We start from the raw sequence: 20,993 nt of genomic DNA on the forward strand, positions 1-20,993 counted from the left end.
ATATTGAAGGTTATGGTGTGTATGTTGCTGGTTGGGGTGTATATGTCGGTACGGAACGTTGACTTACCTTGCAGCCCTCGCAGGCGCTGACACCATAGTGGTACCCCGAGGACTTGTCCTGGCACACGAAGCAGGGCTTGTAGACGCGGGGCGGGGCCAGGGGGGACGGGGGACTTGGGACCAGCTCCTCAGAACTGGTGCTCTGGGTCTCGATGGCTGCAGAGACACAACAGAAGAAGATTATTCGTTCTTTATTAGTCCCAGATGGAAAAAATGTTTTGTGGAAAGAATAAGAGGGTTCATGTTTTAGTATGGAACCGGATGGTAATGGTAGTGCATTCAAAACCCATTTCCTGAGTGAGTGAACTAAAGGTACTGAATGAACTGAAATACGGGCACACAGTAGCAAATTGTTGGCATGCAATTACTGTGTCCACATACTCATCCTACAGTGGTTCCGAGTGGCCACTTTATTTCTATTTTGATGTTACTGGAACAGAAACACAAAGATTGTGACATTTAATGAGTTCATATAGAACCTCCAGAACCCTGGAATGAGTTCTCAGAACAACCCTAGTGGAATGAGTTCTCAGAACAACCCTAGTGGTCTGACTGATACAACGGTCACTCAGAGTGAACAAAAGCAAACTTTTGAGCCAATGGGTTTCTTTGTAATGGGTTTTGAAAAGTCCACCTGTGGCTTGACTGAGTTTAAACATAAAGTTTGAAAAAATAAATGCTATTAAAGTGGAAATTGCCCATGATTACTTCATGTTATAGCCTTTCAACTTTTAATAAATTCCCTGGTTTTCCAGAAATCCTGGGTGGAATCCTCCAACTGGTATTTTGAGAAAACCAAGGAGTTGATTGAAAGTTGACAGAATTTTGCTACCCTACTCAGGAATATATGTAGCTTGCTCAAGGGCCTGACCGTCTATAGATCTATCTGCATGGAGAGTTGAGCAGATCAGAGCAGTGTTGGTTGGTATGTTGGTTGACTGATTAGATTCTATTCTTCCATACTTCCTCAGCTTAAACTCAATAATACATATATTAGCGAGCAACCCCTCAATCTGTTTCTGGCCCTTGGCCCCACGTGGAATTCAACTTATTATGTACAAAAGGTGTTCTGGGTCAATTTGACACTTACAGTAGATGGGTCAAAAATGGGTCACATTGACCCATTGTGTGTGGGTGTTTCTGTGTCCTTGTCCATGTTTGCTTACCTGTTATATTACCAATCTCTATGGGATATATAAAGGACAGTGTGAGTGTAGAACTGTCATGACGGTGAATATTAGTGCTACTGCATGATGCAGAGTGACCTCTGCTTCCCCTCTGGTGAATCAATCAGACTTGTTATTTGTCAATCAAATCCCAAAGCAAACAGAAACTAGTGCAACTGGCTAGTCAGTTGGAGTGGGTCACTTTGCTATCATCTGTATATAGTGTGTTGCTGATAGTAATCAATATCGTACTACGCACACATCTCTGATGAATGTTTTTGTGCTTGTTTAGTGCTTGTTGGTCCAAATATTAATTCAATCAGTTGAGTCTAAATAAATGAACAACAAGCAGTTCACTTGCATTAATGTTTTCTTTCTGAAGTCCAAACACCCTCTTCCTAGAACCTGGGGCCTGTTGCACAAAAGTAGAATTAAGACATCCGGGATAAATGACTCAGCTGAGCTCAATGAAGCCAAAACATGTGCGTCCAGGCTTAATTGGTTGCACAAAGACCAAGCCAGGATGAGCAGACACGGATTCATTAAGCCAGGTGAAACCAATCCTGGATAGGTGCGCGCTCACGGCTCACTCAAATAGACCCCGCCACAGATCACAGATTAACTGATTTACCATGGCAACTAGAGCCGCGTACTTTTCCCCGTCGGAAGCACAAATCCTCATGGAGGCATACGAGGAGGTAAAAGATATAATTAAGAAGAAAGGCAACACCGCCACAGTGATAAAGCAAAGAGAAAAAGCGTGGCAAAGTATTGCAGACCGCCTGAATGCGTAAGTAGTGCACAATTACACACTCACCGCTCCGCTGAAACATCACAATTACAATTCAAATATTTAATTCACATCTCCAAAAATGCAGTTGTACTGTAATTATGAAACGGTTAATTTTTTTTATTGAAATGCACTGCAGATATGAGTGAAATTGTGTAAAGTAACTCCATCACACTGTATAAAGCTATGATAAAATTTTTGATATTTTTACTGAAAACAAGACAAAAATACCAAGTAATTTTTTGCAGTGTGACTCCATTAAGTGTGTGTGTGTGTGTGTGTGTGTGTAGATTAAACATGAACGGGCCAAAACGGACATGGCAGCAGGTCAAAATCAAATACAAGAACATTCTGCAGAATGGTATGGTCCCTGACTAATATTTAACAAAGCACAAGCATATATTGTACCCAGAAGGTGCCTGCTCACACATTGTCTGTACTGTTTTAGCAGTGAAAAAGAATACCCACAGACAAGGCACGGGTGGTGGGTCACCAAAGGCTGACCTTACCCCAGCAGAGGACATGGCCTTGGAGCTAAATAAAGGCAGGCCCGTCTTAGAGGGGATCCCTGGGGGGAAAGAGACGAGCATAGGTTCCTCCCAAGATGCCACCCGCTTCATTCAAGGTATGTCCTTCCATCTCTACATGGGATACAACCACATTCATATTGAATCAATTTGGACTGTCTGACTTTGGTTTACCTATTGCCTTGCAGTGTCTGGCAGCACTGTGTTCCTGTTAGAGCCACCAGCACAAGCACCAGACGATGCTGATCCAGTGAGTACTCCATCAAAGGCATACTGTAGGCCTGGCATGTCTTGTCTACTAGCTTCAATATGAATCCGATTAAATGTGATAGGGTGAAGGCCCCAGTGCAGCAGCAACAGCACATGATGGAGACGATGATGAGGAGGAGACCATCTCTCTGGATTCCAGAAGGCATGAGGTATCATGTTAAGACTGTGAAAGTACTATTTACTCTACAATGGTGAGGAGTCCTCATCAAAATCAAAAAATCAAATTTATTTTACAGGACCCAGATGCTATACAGTGGGAAAACCAGCCTGGCAACATAGTGCGTATTAATAAAAGGACACCACATCCTGCCAAATTCCAGCTGCGCTAATTGTATTGTGTTCACAGAGCTCACAAGCTATCAGAAAGTTGTATGGCAACCACCTCCGGTGCCAAATAGAACTGGCAGACATAGACATTCAGTACAAGAAGAAAAAGATGGAAAATCTTGCACTGGAGTTCGAAATAAAAAAGAGGACAATTAGGAAACTGGACCTTGAAATAAAAAAACTTGAGAGGGAGGTGAGATATGCCTTCAATGTACACTGTATGCTAACTGTAACACAAATGTATTAATCATTATTTTTCTTTCCTCCCCCAGCTCCAAGAAGATGACACAGCTCAAAATAAAAATTAGGTATATTCTCGTAAAGTCAAGTGAGCCATGACATATGAGCTCTTATTGTGAGCACACAGGACGGTGGCATCTTTCTAAGGTTTTTTTTATTTTCCCAGCAATCAGTACAACCAAGTCATCGTTATAAGGCATCGCCCTCTTTTGCCCACCCCCCCCAGCACCAGGTGTGGCCACTAGCCTATATGAAGGCCCAAAATTGTGTGTTCCTTTCTGCTCTGACAATGGCATGCCCATTCGTGCGAGATGTGGTGGATGAAGAAGCACTTGTGCTGAGGAGAGCCTTCAGGTGAGAAAGGGTCTTCAGGGACCGGTTGGACCCACTGGCCTTCCCTGATGACCATCTATATGAAAGATACAGGTTTTCTGCAGATGGCATCAGGTATCTATGCAGACTACTGGGTCCCAGGATTAAGCACCGCACTGCACGGAGCCATGCACTGAGTGTGGAGCAAATGGTTTGTGTGGCCTTGCGCTTTTTTGCTAGTGGAGCCTTCCTGTACTCAGTGGGGGATGCAGAACAGCTGAACAAGGCCACAATTTGCCACACAATAAGGAGTGTGTGTCTGGCTATCAAAGCATTAGCAGATGTCTTCATCTCCTTCCCTGGCCACAGAAGACTCTGTGACATCAAAGAGGAGTTCTATAGGATTGCAGGTAAGAGGATCTACAAATTACAGGACAACTGTTAACACATAGTAGGATACTCATTACTTTGTGTGACAGGTTTCCCCAATGTCATTGGTGCAGTGGACTGCACACACATAAGGATAAAAGCCCCCTCAGGTGCCCATGAGGCCGATTTTGTGAATAGGAAATCCTTTCACAGCATTAATGTTCAGGTGAACATAACTTTTTGATATTGTCCATTGACGAACACTCTGCATTGCCAGTGATGTGCATTGATTGGTGTAATATTCCTCATCTTATGATTTCAGATGGTCTGCAATGCTGACTGTGTGATCAGCAATGTTGTGGCAAAATGGCCTGGCTCAGTCCATGACTCCAGAATCTTTCGGGCCTCTGAAATCTATCAGTGCCTATCACAAGGTAAGCCACACAACCCCTATTTATAACCATCATGGCTGTGTCAAGAATATCACTGTGTTTATGAGGTAGTAATGATGAGATTTTGTGTTGACAGGTGAATTCTCTGGTGTGTTGCTGGGAGACAGGGGGTATGGCTGCCAGCCTTTTCTCCTGACACCTTTCACAGACCCCCAGGAAGCACAGCAGGCCTACAACCATGCCCATGCCAGGACCAGGGCCAGAGTTGAAATGACCTTTGGCCTCCTGAAGGCACGCTTTCACTGCCTTCACAAATTAAGGGTCAGCCCTGTTAGGGCATGTGATATTACTGTGGCTTGTGCTGTCCTCCACAATGTGGCCTGCCTGAGGAAGGAGAGGGCCCCCAGAGTGCCACCAGCCATGGACTGGGACAATCCGGCAATCTTCCCTGATGACGACAGTGGTCGGCTGCTGAGGGACCAATATGTGTTGAATTATTTTAGTTAGTATGTGTGCTTTCAATTTTGGTTAAATATGTCCTGCGGTGGCAGAGGAATTTGGGTTTTTTTGGGTTCGTTTTTTGACGAATTTGGCCTCTTATGATGTTTGTGCGGTATACTGTGTGTAATACAAGGCTGCAGGGAGGCTACTGCATCCATTCATTTGTCTGTTCAGTTGATGTGTATGGATTTGTCCTGCATTTATTTTAGTGTGCAGACATGCAGGGTGTGTTATACACATTCAAAGGTCTGTATATGTATCATTTTGTATAATATGCTTAGATTCTGTGCTTTCCATCTTGTAGAGTCACTGTGACTTCAGTTTTGAAAGGAGCTGATGGTTTACCTGCTTTGTTTTGTCCTTATTCAATAAAGGAACATAATGTTACACATTGTGTTTTTATATTCATATGGAATGTGTATTTGTTTATATGACAGAGTACTAGGCCCACACTGAAGAAAAAGGATAAAGTCATAAATTTATGAGGCTGGTTCTTTCTGCAGAAAAGCTACATATTGTTTTTACAGTTTTGATACTTATGACAATGTGATACTTAATATTCTGGCACATCAGCATGTCTTTGTTTATGAAACCATACTGAAGTACAATTTCACGAAATGCCCCACATCTGTCATTTTAACAACTGTCCTCCTTTAAAACAACTGGTTACAATATTATGACTTGTGTTTTTTTCCCCTCTGTGGCCCTAATATTCTAGCATTTTATATATAGCCTTATAGTCTATGGGAAACTGTAAATTATCTAATGATAGCAACATCATCTAAAAATCATTTTTTATCCAAAATCATTGAAATTAATGATCACAAACGTTTAAATAACAGTGGGTCTAGTTATATGTGATAACAATGTATAGTGAGCAGTGAAATAACTATTGGTTTCCATTTGTGGTGACTGCTGACTGACATTAGGGATGAGATTAAATAGATCCTGGAATTTAGCCTGGTCTGGAGCAGGCTAGCTCCACAGAATAAATCTCCATGGTAATTTATACCATAACATATCCTCCTGCCCCCTATCCATCTTTAGTGCAACCGGATTACGGATCAATTGAGCCAGGATCACCAAGATATCCTGGCTTAATCCCTTATCCTAGTTTTGTGCAACAGGCCCCTGGTATAATTTATGAGGACAGAAAGATGTTTGTTTTTATTGAAGTCAGGTCAGCTAGCTGTGTGTGTGTGTGTGTGTGTGTGTGTGTGTGTGCGTGTGTGCGTGTGTGCGTGTGTGTGTGTGTGTGTGCGTGTAATAAGAATATTCCTGGAAAATATGGGGTAGGTGCAACATAATACAAAGTAATGACAAGGGTTTGAGTGAGAAGTCTAACTGGTGTCTCCAAGTGGCCACACCTCTACAAAGTGTTCACGGTTCCTAAGTAATTTCTATGCACTTCATCTATAAGGTGTTTTTTTAGTCTTCAACTATAAGCTTCTTTCTTTGCGCTTTCCTAGCTGTGCCATTGAGGAACTAGAGCAAGCACACATGTAGTTTTGTTTGGAACACAACTCTGCATCCTCACCATAACACAATTACGCAACCTAGAAATGGTTCATTAGAAATTGCAATCTGGGTCAGGTGGTCATCATTTCAAGGCTTGTTCTATTGCCAACATGACTTGCGAAGTTTTAAATACGATATTAGTGTTAGGCTTTCGCAATACAATTCAGGGAAACGGATCATAATTTGGTGCGCATAGAAAGGAATCATTATGAGTGCATTCTTCACAATAGACAAACATAGGCTAATTCTGTTCAGAATAACCCAGGGTATGACGCCATGTCATCTTGTTTGTACATCAACATAGTGATCAAAAACGTTGACACTGTGTATGACATGAGTTTTCTGATATAGAAACGTGTACATTTGGACTCCCAGGTGTTTTTCTTGCTTGTATGACATCAAAGAGGTATTTATTATAATACTCAACGTCTCATCTTTCAAAATACAATCTTCTTAAATTTACAGAATTTCCTTCCCTCAGACAACAAAACATTTGCAAAAGTTGCTGGGTACGAGTGTAAAGGGCTACATAAGAAACGTTTGTATTTCATTGCAGAAATGTCTTCAGGGTTTTAGTTTTCTCCTTTAAATTTTTTTTATTTAATATTTTTATTTCACTTTTATTTAACCAGGTAGGCCAGTTGAGAACCAAGTTCTCATTTACAACTGCGACCTGGCCAAGATAGAGCAAAGCAGTGCAACAAAAACAACCCTAATGGTTGAAAGTATACAGAAATGTACCACTTTATTTTTGTTGGTCAGCATCTCAATTTGGTGTGGGGTGGGGTTATATCAATTCATTAAATTGTATTTTTAAAGTGTCAAACACTTGCTATAAGACAGTAGATTGCTGAGACATGACCTGTTTATGCAGGTTTTACATGGTCTAATATCTGCCAGGGGGAGGATGATAGTTTTCTTTTGGATAGCCTGTCTTTTCCTCTCATACCCTGAAATAAAATCTGTTCACTCAAATATTTCACTGTCAATTTCTTTTATCAACCCACTAATTAAATATATGGCCATAAATGACATCAAGGACTTGCGTTCTCCTTGGTAATATTCTGGTGACAAACTTGGAAGACACACTTGCAACACAGTCGAGTCTTTAGTTCCACATTACAGGCTAAAGTGACAAATGACACCAAAAACAGATTATTTTGGAGAAATTGCAGTACCATGGGTTAGTTATATATCAATCTTTGGTAGTAGTTTTAATGGTTTATTTGGCTTTACCACAAATTGGCATTGCATTTATTTGCAGTGCTGCCAGGCTATCACGGTACCGTTGGCTTTGGGTAATGATATAAGCTAGCTAGTTGTGCTAGCTAACTAGTGTAGCCTATCATGTGATGCACAGAATTGCAGATCGCTAGCTAAATACATTTGGTTATCAAAAGTAACTAGTGGAGTTGTGAAACAGTTGTTTATACTTTGGCTAAAATCTAGCTTTTTAGATTTCTTTATTTAGCTATACAAACAAGCTAAAACTGCACACCTCTGAGAACAAACCATCTCAACCAACTGACTGCTAATTATGCTAGCTAGCTAAATCAAGGGCGAGGGAGGGTGTGAGGGACAGCCGCATGAGCTCAGCCATCCACACAAAGAGACGAGCGTGCAATTACTGAACTGGGAACAATTTCACGCTGTGAGAAATGTTACATGACATCACAATCACAACACATTCAGAACAATTGGGAATTATTTCACTCTGGGAAGATTTTTACATGACACTCGGCGCTGCCTATGGTTGGATCATGGTTGGATCACCTAAAGGCAGATGCATTTCCCCCCTTCGGTGTTGTGTGTGTGTGTATGTGTGTTTGATTGTGTGTACGTGTGTCTATGTGAGTGTGTCTCTGTGTGCGTGTACAGCACTATATATCGGGCACTGGGGAGCTTTTTCTCAATTTTCTGGGTGATTAAGCTTTGGCTCTGCAGCGAACTAACTTCACCACATGTTAACATACCTACACACCAGCACCATTACGGAGACTAAAGACCAGCGACAGACAAGACAAACAAAGGGGTGGGAGCAGTGTGTGTGTGTTTGTGTATCAGTGTGCATGTGAGAATACTCTCTGTGTGTGTGTGTGTGTGTGTGTGTGTGTGTGTGTGTGTGTGTGTGTGTGTGTGTGTGTGTGTGTGTGTGTGTGTGTGTGTGTGTGTGAAAAATGTCTCATAGCTTATCCTGCTGAACTCTTAGCCCCCTGCTGAACCAGCCAGCATGGTCAAACAGGAAAACACACCCGGCCTAGAGGAGGAGGGAGGGAGGTCAACCTCTGAATGGGGGAAAGAATAAGTGAAAAGACAGAGGATGAGTCGGGAAAGAGCACTGTTATGGCTATGGCTTGCTGTGGGTGGTGAAGTAGTAGTAGAAGAAGAAGAAGAATAAGGGTCCTATAAGTCAATAAAAAAGAATGTGTGGGCCAATCAACCATGTCTATCCTCACTATGTCCACCTGTCCCTACCTGCTGTCCACCACATTGTCCCCATGCTAACAGTCAGATAAACAGATGACCAGTGATATGAAAACAATCAGGACTCTTCACCCACATGGTCTACAGACCTCACAGATGGCTAGGAGGGAGGTACCTAAGGCAAGATCTGTTCTGAACACACACACGCACACACACACGTTCACACACCATTTAGCACAATTATATCACAACGACATGGAATCAGGACATGAACGGTTTCTACACTGTACTCATGAGACCACAGTTACGTCCAAATGATTGTTATACTGCAGCGATCGCTGCGGCCCTACTTTTAACAAACAGAGAGAGAAAACCTACAGGAAGATCGAGACAGGGTAAATAAAAAAGACATAGGGAAAAGACAGTGTGCATAAGAGAGAAATATGGAGATGGGTAGAGAGAGTGAAAGACAGATGCATTTCCCGAGTTCCTGGGGTTAGCCTGTTGTGTGTTTGGGCTATACTAAGAGGAAGCTGTGATGATCTACCCGTGAAGAGGTGGAGAGACAGGCACTGGGCAGTATGGGAAGAATTAGGGGATATACTACACCTAAACGTTGCCCTGAATATATACAGTTGAGGGCATTGATAAAAAAAAATATTCTAAAACCCAAACTATCGCTAGTAGACACTAGAGTGCCGTGTTGCACGAGGAAACTGTCCTACCAATACCACAGTACGGCCTAACTTACTAGAGCCACACATGGACATCCAGTTCCCTCCACAACCCCACCTCTCCCCTGGCCGTTTATTCAAGCTGGAAGTGTTTTTCTCCCCCTCTTCCTCTGGGTTTTCTGCAGGAACACGTAGCTCACACAAACAACTCACATACACCAGGCAGGTGGAGAAAGAGAGTCAATAGGAAACGGTTGAAGTTCACCCAAAGTACACCAAATTAGAAGCAGCTTTGCGGTGGGAGGGAGACGTAGCAGCACTGGCTGTAGGGCTGTTGGCTGTAGTACACATTTAATTCAGAAGGTTATCTATAATCCCTTCTTTAACCTCTCTGGGATATGTGGGACGATAGCGTCCCACCTAGCCAACAGCCATTGAGAGTGCATTGTGCCATATTCAAAACAACAAAAATCTCATAATTAAAATTCCTCAAGCATACAGGTATTTTATACCATTTTAAAGATACAGTTTTCATCAATCCAGCCACAGTGTCTGATTTCAAAAAGGCTTTACAGCACCACAAACGATTATGTTAGGTCACCACCAAGTCACAGAAAAACACAGCCATTTTTCCAGCCAAAGAGAAGAGTCACAAAAAGCACAAATAGAGATCAAATTAATCACTAACCTTTGATGCTCTTCATCAGATGACACTGACTTCATGTTACACAATACATGTATGTTTTGTTTGCTAAAGTGCATATTTATATAAAAAAATCTAATTTTACATTGGCGCGTTACATTCAGTAGTTCTAAAACATGCGGTGATTGTGCAGAGAGCCACATCAATTTACAGAAATACCCATAATAAATGTTGATGAAAAGACAATTGTTATACATGGAATTAGAGATATACTTCTCCTTAATGCAACCGCTGTCAGATTTTAAAAAAACGTTACGGAAAAAGCAAACCATGCAATAATCTGAGTACAGCGTTCAGACAACAAAGCAGCCAAAAAGATATCCGCCATATTGTGTAGTCAATATTAGACAGAAATAGCATTATAAATATTCACTTACCTTTGATGATCTTCCTCAGAATGCACTCCCAGGAATCCCAGTTCCATAATAAATGTTTTATTTGTTCGATAAAGTTCATCATTTATGTCCAAATAGCTTCTTTTGTTAGGGCGTTTGGTAAACAAATCCAAACGCGCGTTCAGGTCCAGCCGAACGTCGGACGAAAAGTTCAAAAAGTTATATTACAGGTCATAGAAACTTGTCAAACTAAGTATAGAATCAATCTTTAGGATGTTTTTATCATAAATCGTCAATAATGTTCCAACGGGAGAATTACATTGTCTGTAGAAAAGCAATGGAACGAGAGCTAACTCTCTCGTGACCGCACGTCACTAGCCTGTGGCACTCTGCCAGACACCTGGCTCATTCCCCTCTCATTTGGCCCCACTTCACAGTAGAATCCTCAAACAAAGTTCTAAAGACTGTTGACATCTAGTGGAAGCCTTGGGAAGTGCAATATAACCCCATTTACACTGTATATTGGAATGGCAAAGAGTTGAAAAACTACAAACCTCAGATTTACCACTTCCTGGTTGGATTTTCTCAGGTTTTCGCCTGCCATATAAGTTCTGTTATACTCACAGACATCATTCAAACAGTTTTAGAAACTTCAGAGTGTTTTCTATCCAATACTACTAATAATATGCATATATTAGCATCTGGGACAGAGTAGCAGGCAGTTTACTCTGGGCACCTTATTCATGCAAGCTACTCAATACTGCCCCCCTGTCACCAATAAGTTAAACACTGACTGGAAGAGAAGATAGAAACTATAAAAATATGTATGCCTTGTCTAGAAAAAAATGAGGAAAAAGTACTTTTTGATTAGGAGAGAGAATGGTGGAAACAGGCAGCAGACTGACACTGGTCATTGGGTGCTGACAGGTGGGGGATGCTGAAAATTCACAGGGAAACAGTTGGTCAGGTCTGATTTCAGGACGGCACACATCAAGTGCAAAGGTGTCTCCCAGTAGAGGGAAACAATCAAACTGCATCTAAAAGAGCCACTGAAACTGAATGGTGCCGACAGACATGGCAGATCCTAAGAAACTTTGTAGTATTTTTTGTGTTATTACATTCAGCCGGAAATAACTTTTGGATATGAGAGCGTTGGTAACTCACCAGCATTACGACCAGGAATATGACTTTCCTGAATTGGATCCTTTGTTCGCACTCTCCAGGGCAATTGAACTTATCCCAGAGGCTGCTAAAAGACGTCACCGGCGGAGAAGAGGTATTCGGAGTGGACTTCTAGTCCAACTCAGGAGGCGTGCACATCATCCACCGCTTCCGAGTATATTACTCGCTAATGTTCAGTCTCTGGACAATAAAGTAGACGAGCTCAGGGTGAGGATCTCCTTCGAGAGACTTCAGGGACTGTAACATACTCTGTTTCACGGAATCACTGTTCCATTCCATACACTCTCCCATTCCATACAGCCAGCTGGGTTCTCAGTACATCGCACAGACAGGAATAAAGAACTCTCCGGGAAGAAGAAAGGCAGTGGTGTATGTTTCATGATTAACTACTCATTGTGTGATTGTCCTTTTGTTCACATGACCTAGAATACCTCATAATCAAATGCCAACACTATTACCTCCTAAGAGAATTTTCTTCGGTTAGTCACAGCCGTGTATATCCCCCCTCAAGCTGATACCACGACGGCCCTCAAAGAATGACTTTGGACCCCATGCAAACTGGAAACCACATATCCCGAGGCCGCATTTATTGTAGCTGGGAATTTTAACAAAGCAAATTTGAGGAAAACGCTACAGAAGCGCTACATTGACTGTAGTACTCGCTCTGGTAAAACTCTCAACCACTGCAACTCCCAAGCCCTCCCTTCGTAAAAATCAGATCACGACTCCATTTTGCTCCTCCCTTCCTATAGGCAGGAACTCAAACAGGAAGTACCCATGCTAAGGTCTATTCAACGCTGGTCTGACCAATCGGAATCCATACTTCAAGATTGTTTTCATCACGCGGACTGGGATATGTTCCGGGTATATTCTGAGAATAACATTGATGTTTCCACGGAAACGGTGACTGAGTTCATCAGGAAGTGCATAGGGGAACCAGAAACCGTGGATAGATGGCAGCATTCGCACAAAACTGAAAACACAAACCACCGCATTTAACCACTGCAAGGTGACTGGGAATATGGTTGAATAAAAACAGTGTAGTTATTCCCTCTGTAATGCAATCAAACAGGCAAAACGTTAGTACAGAGACAACGTGGAGTCACAATTCAACGGCTCAGACACGAGACGTATGTGGCAGGGTCTACAGACAATCAAGGATTACAAAGGGAAAACCAGCATCATCATGGACACCGCCATCTTGCTCGCGGACAAGCTAAACACCATCGCCCGCTTTGAGGATAACACAGTGCAACCAACGCGGCCCGCTCACAAGGACTGTGGCGCTCATTCTCTGTGGCTGACATGAGAAAGAAATGTACACGTTAACCTTCGCAAAGCTGCCGGCCCCTCCGGCATCCATAGCCACATCCTCTGAGCATGCGCAGACCAGCTGGCTTGAGTGTTTACAGACATATTCAGTCTCTCCCTATCCCAGTCTGCTGTCCTCACTTGCTTCAATATGTCCACCATTGTTCCTGTACCCAAGAAAGCAAAGGTAACTGAACTAAAGGACTATCGCCCCGTAGCACTCACTTCTGTCATCATGAAGTGCTTTAAGAGACGAGTCAAGGATCATATCACCTCCACCTTTCCTGCCACCCTAGACCCACTTCAATTTGCTTACCACCCCAATAGATCCACAGACGATGCAATCGTCATCACACTGACCTATCCCATCTGGACAAGAGAAATACCTACGTAAGAATGCTGTTCATTGACTATAGCTCAGCATTCAGCATTCAACACCATAGTACCCTCCAAGTTCATCATTAAGCTTGGGGTCCCGGGTCTGAACCCCGCCCTGTGCAACTGGGTCCTGGACTTCCTGACGGGCCACATCAACTTCCCTGATCCTCAACACATGGGTCCCACAAGGGTGTGTGCTCAGACACCTCCTGTACTCCCTGTTCACCCATGACTGTGTGGCCACATACGCCGCCAACTCGATCATCAAGTTTGCAGACGACACAACAATAGTAGGCCTGATTACCAACAATGACGAGACAGCCTACAGGGAGGAGATGAGGGCCCTGGGAGAGTGGTGGCAGGAAAATAACCACTCTCTCAACGTCAACAAAACAAATGGTCTGATCGTGGACTTCAGGGAACAGCAAAGGGAGCACGCCCCTATCCACATCGACGGGACCGCAGTAGAGAAGGTGGAAAGCTTCAAGTTACCTTGGCATACACATCACTGACAATCTGAAATGGTCCACCCACACAGACAGTGTGGCAACAGCACCTCTTTAACCTCAGGAAGCTGAAGAAATTTGGCTTGGCCCCTAAGACCCTCACAAACCCTCACAAGCACAATTGAGAGCATCCTGTCGGGCTATATCATCACCTTGTATGGCAACTGCACTATAGAGGGTGGTGCAGTCTGCCCAACACATCACCGTGAGCACACTGCCTGCCCTCCAAGACACCTACAGCACCCGAAGTCACAGGAATGCCAAAAAGATCATCAAGGACATCAACCACCCCAGCCACGGCCTGTTCACCCCACTGTTATCCAGAAGGCAAGGTCAGTACAGGTGCATCAAAGCTGGGACCGAGAGACAGCTTCTATCTCATAGCCATCAGACTGTTAAATAGTCATCATTGGCTGGCTACCACCCGGTTACTCAACCCTGCACCTTAGAGGCTGCTGCACTATATACATAGACATGGAATCACTGGCCACTTGTATAATGGAACACTTTAATAATGTTTACATACTGCTTTTCTCATTTCATATGTAAACACTGTATTCTAGTCTACCGTATTTTAGTCAATGTCACTCTGACATTGCTCATCCTAATATTTATATATTTCTTAATTCCATTCTTGTACTTTTAGATTTGTGTGTATTGTTGTGAATTATTAGATATTACTGCACTGTGGGAGCTAGGAACACAAGCATTTTTCTACACATCTGCTAAATATGTGTATGTGACCAATAAAATTTGATTTCATTTAATTTGAAGGCCAACAGCTTCTAAATGGGACTAGATAGAGGTGTCAGGGTTAGGCACTGGACCTTGGTTTGAACCACTGAAGGGCACTATGTTTGGATCAGAGGTTCATGTCCTGTGACTGTGGCTAACCTCCAAACCACCCTCCCTGCCTTGACCTTTGGGCGCCCACCCTGTGACCTGTTGAGGTTAAAGGCAAATTGGAAACAGTGGATGTATAAAGAGCCAGAGCTCTCACTTTCCTGAGCGATGCAACAGGTGCGAGGTACTTCAAAGCTTTCATAAAGTGAAACAAGAAGCTAAGAGAGACATAAAGAGAGACGAGGGGGAAAGAGAGAGAGAGAGAGAGAGAGAGAGCGAGAGAGAACGTTCAAATAGAGAGAAGAATCGAGAGGCAAAGAGAGAAATGTGATACGATTCGTTTTAATCCTTTCTTAGAAATAAGAGCCTGACGACGTTGTTATGACTCTCCAGTCTACGGCAGGCACATTAAGGGGTCATTTGAACCACACGTCAGCTCTGGGGATGTTGGAACACACACACACTCTGGAGTTGTTAGAACATGTCAAGATGTCTGATTTTGTTGCAAGTTATACTTTGGAACCTTAGCAGTAAAGGAGACCTGCATTAGACAGGCTACTAATCTCTGAGATAGAGACAACCCAGCAAACAGAGGACATTCCCAGAACATTAGCTAAGATTCACATTAAGTTTTTTTAACCTAATGAAACATTTGGGAAACCTTTAAAGAACAGAAAAATTTGTTCTGATAACATTCTTGCAACATCAGGCAAATGTTTTATACAATCATTGTTTAATCATCAGCACGACTGGACAGTTTTTGTGTTATGAGAACATTTGCCGCAACCTGACAAATGTTCTGAGAACTTTCACAGAAACAAATTTGGTTTGCTGGGAAGTTCCTCAAAAGAAGTCTGGAAACCCCTTCAGTCTAATGGTTCAGTGGTTCTACAGCAAAAATAGAAAAATGCATTTCCTGCTAATTGTTTCATTTTTAGCAGTAATATAAAAGTGAGTCACCATCCATCAATTCAGAATGACATCTGACAAATGTAAGAGTGAAATAAAATAAAAGCACTTTTCCTTTTTCCAATGTAGTCCGTTGCTTCTCTCAATGGGAATTTCTTCCTCTGGAGGGTAAGTGAACTGCATCCAAGATGTCCAACCATTGTTTTCAATGTAATCTACTCACATTCGCATTCGCCGATTCATGGACGTCTATATCTGGGTTGCATACGATTTACACGGCCCAACTTCACATACGCATTAGCGCGAGCAACCAAAAACATGGCAAACCTTGGATGAATATAAAATGCTAATATCGTCAGCTGTGAGTGATGGGGGGGCACAAAGATGATGACTAAAGTGTCTTATTAGACCTTTTAAAATTTGACTTATCAATGGAAATTGTCTTTCTGGGCCAGATGACAGTTAAACTGCAGTACCGAAGCATGAAAGCATGAAAGCAGTCGAAACCGTGCTTCCAGATCAGAACCCTGGCCCCTTAGGTGGCATAGCCTGGTCCCAGATGAGTTTGTGGTGTATAGCCAAATCCTATGGTCATTGTCATTGCCAAACAGAGAGAATGGCCTGACAGATCTGGGACCAGCGGGCAGTGGTGTGGTGTGGTGTTCCAGCACCAGCATCGTTTCAAAGTTGTTACCCTCCTTTTTATCCCCCCAGCCATCCCCCCTCCAACCTCTTAGTTGTCCTGTCACATACCTGCAAAATCAGCTTGGTGTGAAAGCTGTGACCATGGTCTTTTATGTCCCTATCTGAATCACATTAAGCCTTAAAGAGAAGAACAGGGACAGGACCTAATTAACGTATCATGCTGTTATCTCAAGCATGGTCTGTCTGTCTGCTCATTGTTTACAACAAAGGGAGAACTTGGCATTGGACATTGTTGTTCAGCTACAAGGATGTAACTGCAGAGAAAACATGAGACTGTTGATACATGTGTATGGGAGCACACACGTGTACACACACACACACACACAATACACACACTTAAGCATGCAGGCACACACAAAAACACGTGCATGTGCACACACACGTGAACCCACCCACCCACACACACACTTTGTTAACTATTATGCCTGCCCATGTCATACATAATCCATGCAATACAAATCAGTATTACCTACTTCACTAGAAGAATAAGATGGCAAAGGGATGAGAGTCAACTAACCTCAGAAATATCTGAACAAGTCATTTTACCATCAATTTTGTGCTTTACTTGACAATGGCTAGCGCTTAGACCCATTAAGTGAACGTGTGAATCGTTTCAATGTTGGTATTCAAGTCCCGAAAGGCCTTGGGATTACAGCTTCCAATGCCATATGGACTACAGACAAAGAGAAACCATTCATACTGTATTGTCGTGTAGTGTTATACCCGTATCACTATCACTCCTGTCAAAGGATTCAATACATAAAATATTATCACGTTTTTCAAAGATTATCCTTATATTGTAACTTTGAGTTAATCGTTTTTTTTATTGCATTCACCAATAACCTTGAATTTTATAAGCCTATACATAATAGTACCTATGGTAACTAATATACGGTACATTACTGTCCTGATTTCCATTCTTTAATGGAAAACAAACAAACACAACGAACAATGTCCATCATATAAAACTAAGTTATGAATTTAGAAAATATTTGTTTTAGTGCATGCATCAAACTTCATAATATCATCACACACACACACAAACACCTTCTCATTGTATCCTTCGTACAACCATTTGTTTTCCTGCTCATTCTAAAAAAAGAGGGCTTATGTGTGTGTATGTGAGTGTGTGTGCTTGTGCATGCCTGTGTGTGTTAACAGAGCGCAGCTCATAGTGAATAGATCTAATTGACACCCTTGGGGCTACCATTGCACTGAATAAATGAATTAATAAAAAACTAAGTTTCAATGACCTCTCTGGGAAGCTCTTTAAATTAAAGTCCAATTTAAACTGGTCCTTATTTAAACATGAAAGGGGGAAGAGCGTTGCAAGACGAGTGCAATGCCACAAGGCTAATGTGAATGTAGTCTATGCATATGAAATAGTGGGGGGAAAGAAAGATTGCCCAATCGGTTCAACCTTGTTTTGCTACATTGCCTTGGTGATGAATACAAGCAAATCTGTTATCAGAATCATTTTCAACACACACACACATACATACACACGTGCACACACACACACCCTATGTGCATGAATGGAAAAACGGTTTTCTAATTGCATTGAAATGCTAATCAAAGGCACCTTGTGTGTGGTGATTAATGAACATGATGAGTTACTTATACTTTAATGTTCAAGATGATTTAATTACGCAGAGCACACACACACATGCACACACACACATACACAAGCACACACACACACAATGAACACACAGTGGTGTACTGAAATGACGAGAAATTATGACCTTTTCTATTAGTGATCACACCACAGTGACAAGATAATAGTCTTATCAATCATGAACGGAACACTGCACTAGCTACTACACCTGGAGACTATTATAAATCTATGGAATACAGTTATTGCATTCCCTCTATTCTCTCATGGAAGGCATTCACACAAAGGCAAACACATGCCTTTCTTATACATAGGATACACACAGTATGCACACATAGCAGCTCAGCTAAACCATCAATTAAGATGACCAAATTTAGGTAGAAACTATAGGATTTACGTGGGATTAAATCTGCTTTGCCAGATAAACTAATTTGCTATAATTTATGGGGCATACAAATGCAAAATATAAACAAATCTAATTAAACAAATAAACAGAGGCTATTCATGTAAAACCAATGTAGCCTACTGTAGGAGTGCAGTGAAATGGGGTGAGTAGGGGGTGAATAGTAGCCACCTTCTCCACTTTCGCTGTTACTGATAAGGGCCACTTCACTGTGATTTGTGCCTGTAGAGCAAACACGTCCTGGGAAGTGTAGTGACGTGACCGACAGTACAGCAGTGCTTAACATTATCTGCTCTCCAGTCAAACAAACACCTTCTCAAGAAGCGGAGTGGAGGGGCCTCAGGCAAACACACACAGATAAGGCAAGTATTCCATAAGCTAAGGTTATTATCGGACTGCAAACCACTGACTTCTTCTCATCAGTGTGTGATAGGACAGACAGACTAGCCTACTTCTCTGAGTGAGTGAGTGAGTAAAAAAAAAACATGTTAAGCAATGTTCTGCGTATGGAGTGTGTAAAGAGAGTGAGTGAATGTGTGCCATCATTCTTGTCAGAAAAAAAGGGGCTGTCTCATAGACAGCATTCGGAAAGTATTCAGACCCCTTTACTTTTTCCACTTTTTTTTTTTTTTTTTTACATTACAACCTTATTCTAAAATGGATTAAACTGTTTTTTCCCCCCTCATCAATCTACACACAATTCCCCATAATGACGAAGCAAAAACAGATTTTTAGAAATGTTTGCATATTTATATCAAATTAAAACCTTAAATGTCACATTTACATAAGTATTCAGACCCTTTACTCAGCACTTTGTTGAAGCACTTTTGCAGCGATTACAGCCTCAAGACTTCTTGGGTATGACGCTACAAGCTTGGCACACCTGTATTTGGGGAGTTTCTCCCATTCTTCTCTGCAGATCCTCTCCAGGTCTTTCAGGTTGGATGAAGAGCGTCGCTGCACAGCTATTTTCAGGTCTCTCCAGAGATGTTAGATCGGGTTCATGTCCGGGCTCTGGCTGGACCACTCAAGGACATTCAGAGACTTGTCCTGATGCCACTCCTGTGTTGTCTTGGCTGTGTGCTTAGGGTCATTGTCCTGTTGGAAGGTGACCCTTCGCCCAAGTCTGAGGTCCTGAGAGCTCTGGAGCAAATTTTCATTAAGGATCTCTCTGTACTTGAAGCAGAATTTCATCCAAACTTACCCTAGTAAAACTGACTATCCTACCGATCCTCGACTTCGGCGATGTCATCTACAAAATAGCTTCCAATACTCTACTCAGCAAACTGGATGCAGTTTATCTCAGTGCCATCCGTTTTGTTACTAAAACACCTTATACCACCCACCACTGCGACCTGTATGCTCTAGTCGGCTGGCCCTCGCTACATATTCGTCGCCAGACCCACTGGCTCCAGGACATCTACAAGTCCATGCTAGGTAAAGCTCCGCCTTATCTCAGTTCACTGGTCACGATGGAAACACCCACCCGTAGCACACGCTCCAGCAGGTGTATCTCACTGATCATCCCTAAAGCCAACACCTCATTTGGCCGCCTTTCCTTCCAGTTCTCTGCTGCCTGTGACTGGAACGAATTGCAAAAATCGCTGAAGTTGGAGACTTTTATCTCCCTCGCCAACTTTAAACATCTGCTGTCTGAGCAGCTAACCGATCGCTGCAGCTGTACATAGTCCATCGGTAAATAGCCCACCCAATTTACCTACCTCATCCCCATACTGTTTTTATTTATTTACTTTTCTGCTCTTTTGCACACCAGTATCTCTATCTGCACATGACCATCTGATAATTTATCACGCCAGTGTTAATCTGCAAAATTGTAATTATTCGCCTACCTCCTCATGCCTTTTGCACACAATGTATATAGACCCTATTTTCTACTGTGTTATTGACTTGTTTATTGTTTACTCCATGTGTAACTCTGTGTTGTTGTCTGTTCACACTGCTATGCTTTATCTTGGCCAGGTCGCAGTTGCAAATGAGAACTTGTTCTCAACTAGCCTACCTGGTTAAATAAAGGTGAAATAAATAAATAAAATAAATAAATAAATAAAGACCAGAGAATCTTGTTTCTCATGGTCTGAGAGTCTTTTAGGTGCCTTTTGGCAATCTCAAAGCGGGCTGTCATGTGCCTTTTACTGAGGAGTGGCTTCCGTCTGGCCACTCTACCATGAAGGCCTGATTGGTGGAGTGCTGCAGAGATGGTTGTCCTTCTGGAAGTTTCTCCCATCTCCATAGTGAACCTCTGGAGCACTGTCAGAGTGACCATTGGGTTCTTGGTCACCTCCCTGACCAAGGCCTTTCTCCCCCGATTGCTCAGTTTGGCTGGGCGGCCAGCTCTAGGAAGAGTCTTGGTGGTTCCAATCTTCTTCCATTTAAGAAAAATGGAGGATACTGTGTTATTGGGGACCTTCAATGCTGCAGACAATTTTTGCTACCCTTCCGCAGATCTGTGCCTCAACACAATCCAGTCTCGGAGTTCAACGGACAATTCATTCAACCTTAGGGATTGGTTTTT

The 20,993-nt window shown here is 42.4% G+C and overlaps 1 protein-coding gene across 1 annotated transcript in view; it reads right to left on the minus strand.

Annotated features, from left to right (window-relative positions):
• Positions 1-20,993, minus strand: part of LOC110488154 (retinoic acid receptor alpha-A-like) — a 146,877-nt gene that overhangs the window by 123,550 nt on the left and 2,334 nt on the right. The window contains exon 2 of the mRNA XM_036971308.1: positions 68-216. Within this exon, the coding sequence (XP_036827203.1) occupies positions 68-216 (149 nt within the window). The remainder of the gene's footprint in view (positions 1-67; positions 217-20,993) is intronic.

This window comes from Oncorhynchus mykiss, chromosome 32 (assembly GCF_013265735.2).
Source record: "Oncorhynchus mykiss isolate Arlee chromosome 32, USDA_OmykA_1.1, whole genome shotgun sequence".
Classification (NCBI taxonomy): Eukaryota; Metazoa; Chordata; class Actinopteri; order Salmoniformes; family Salmonidae; genus Oncorhynchus; species Oncorhynchus mykiss.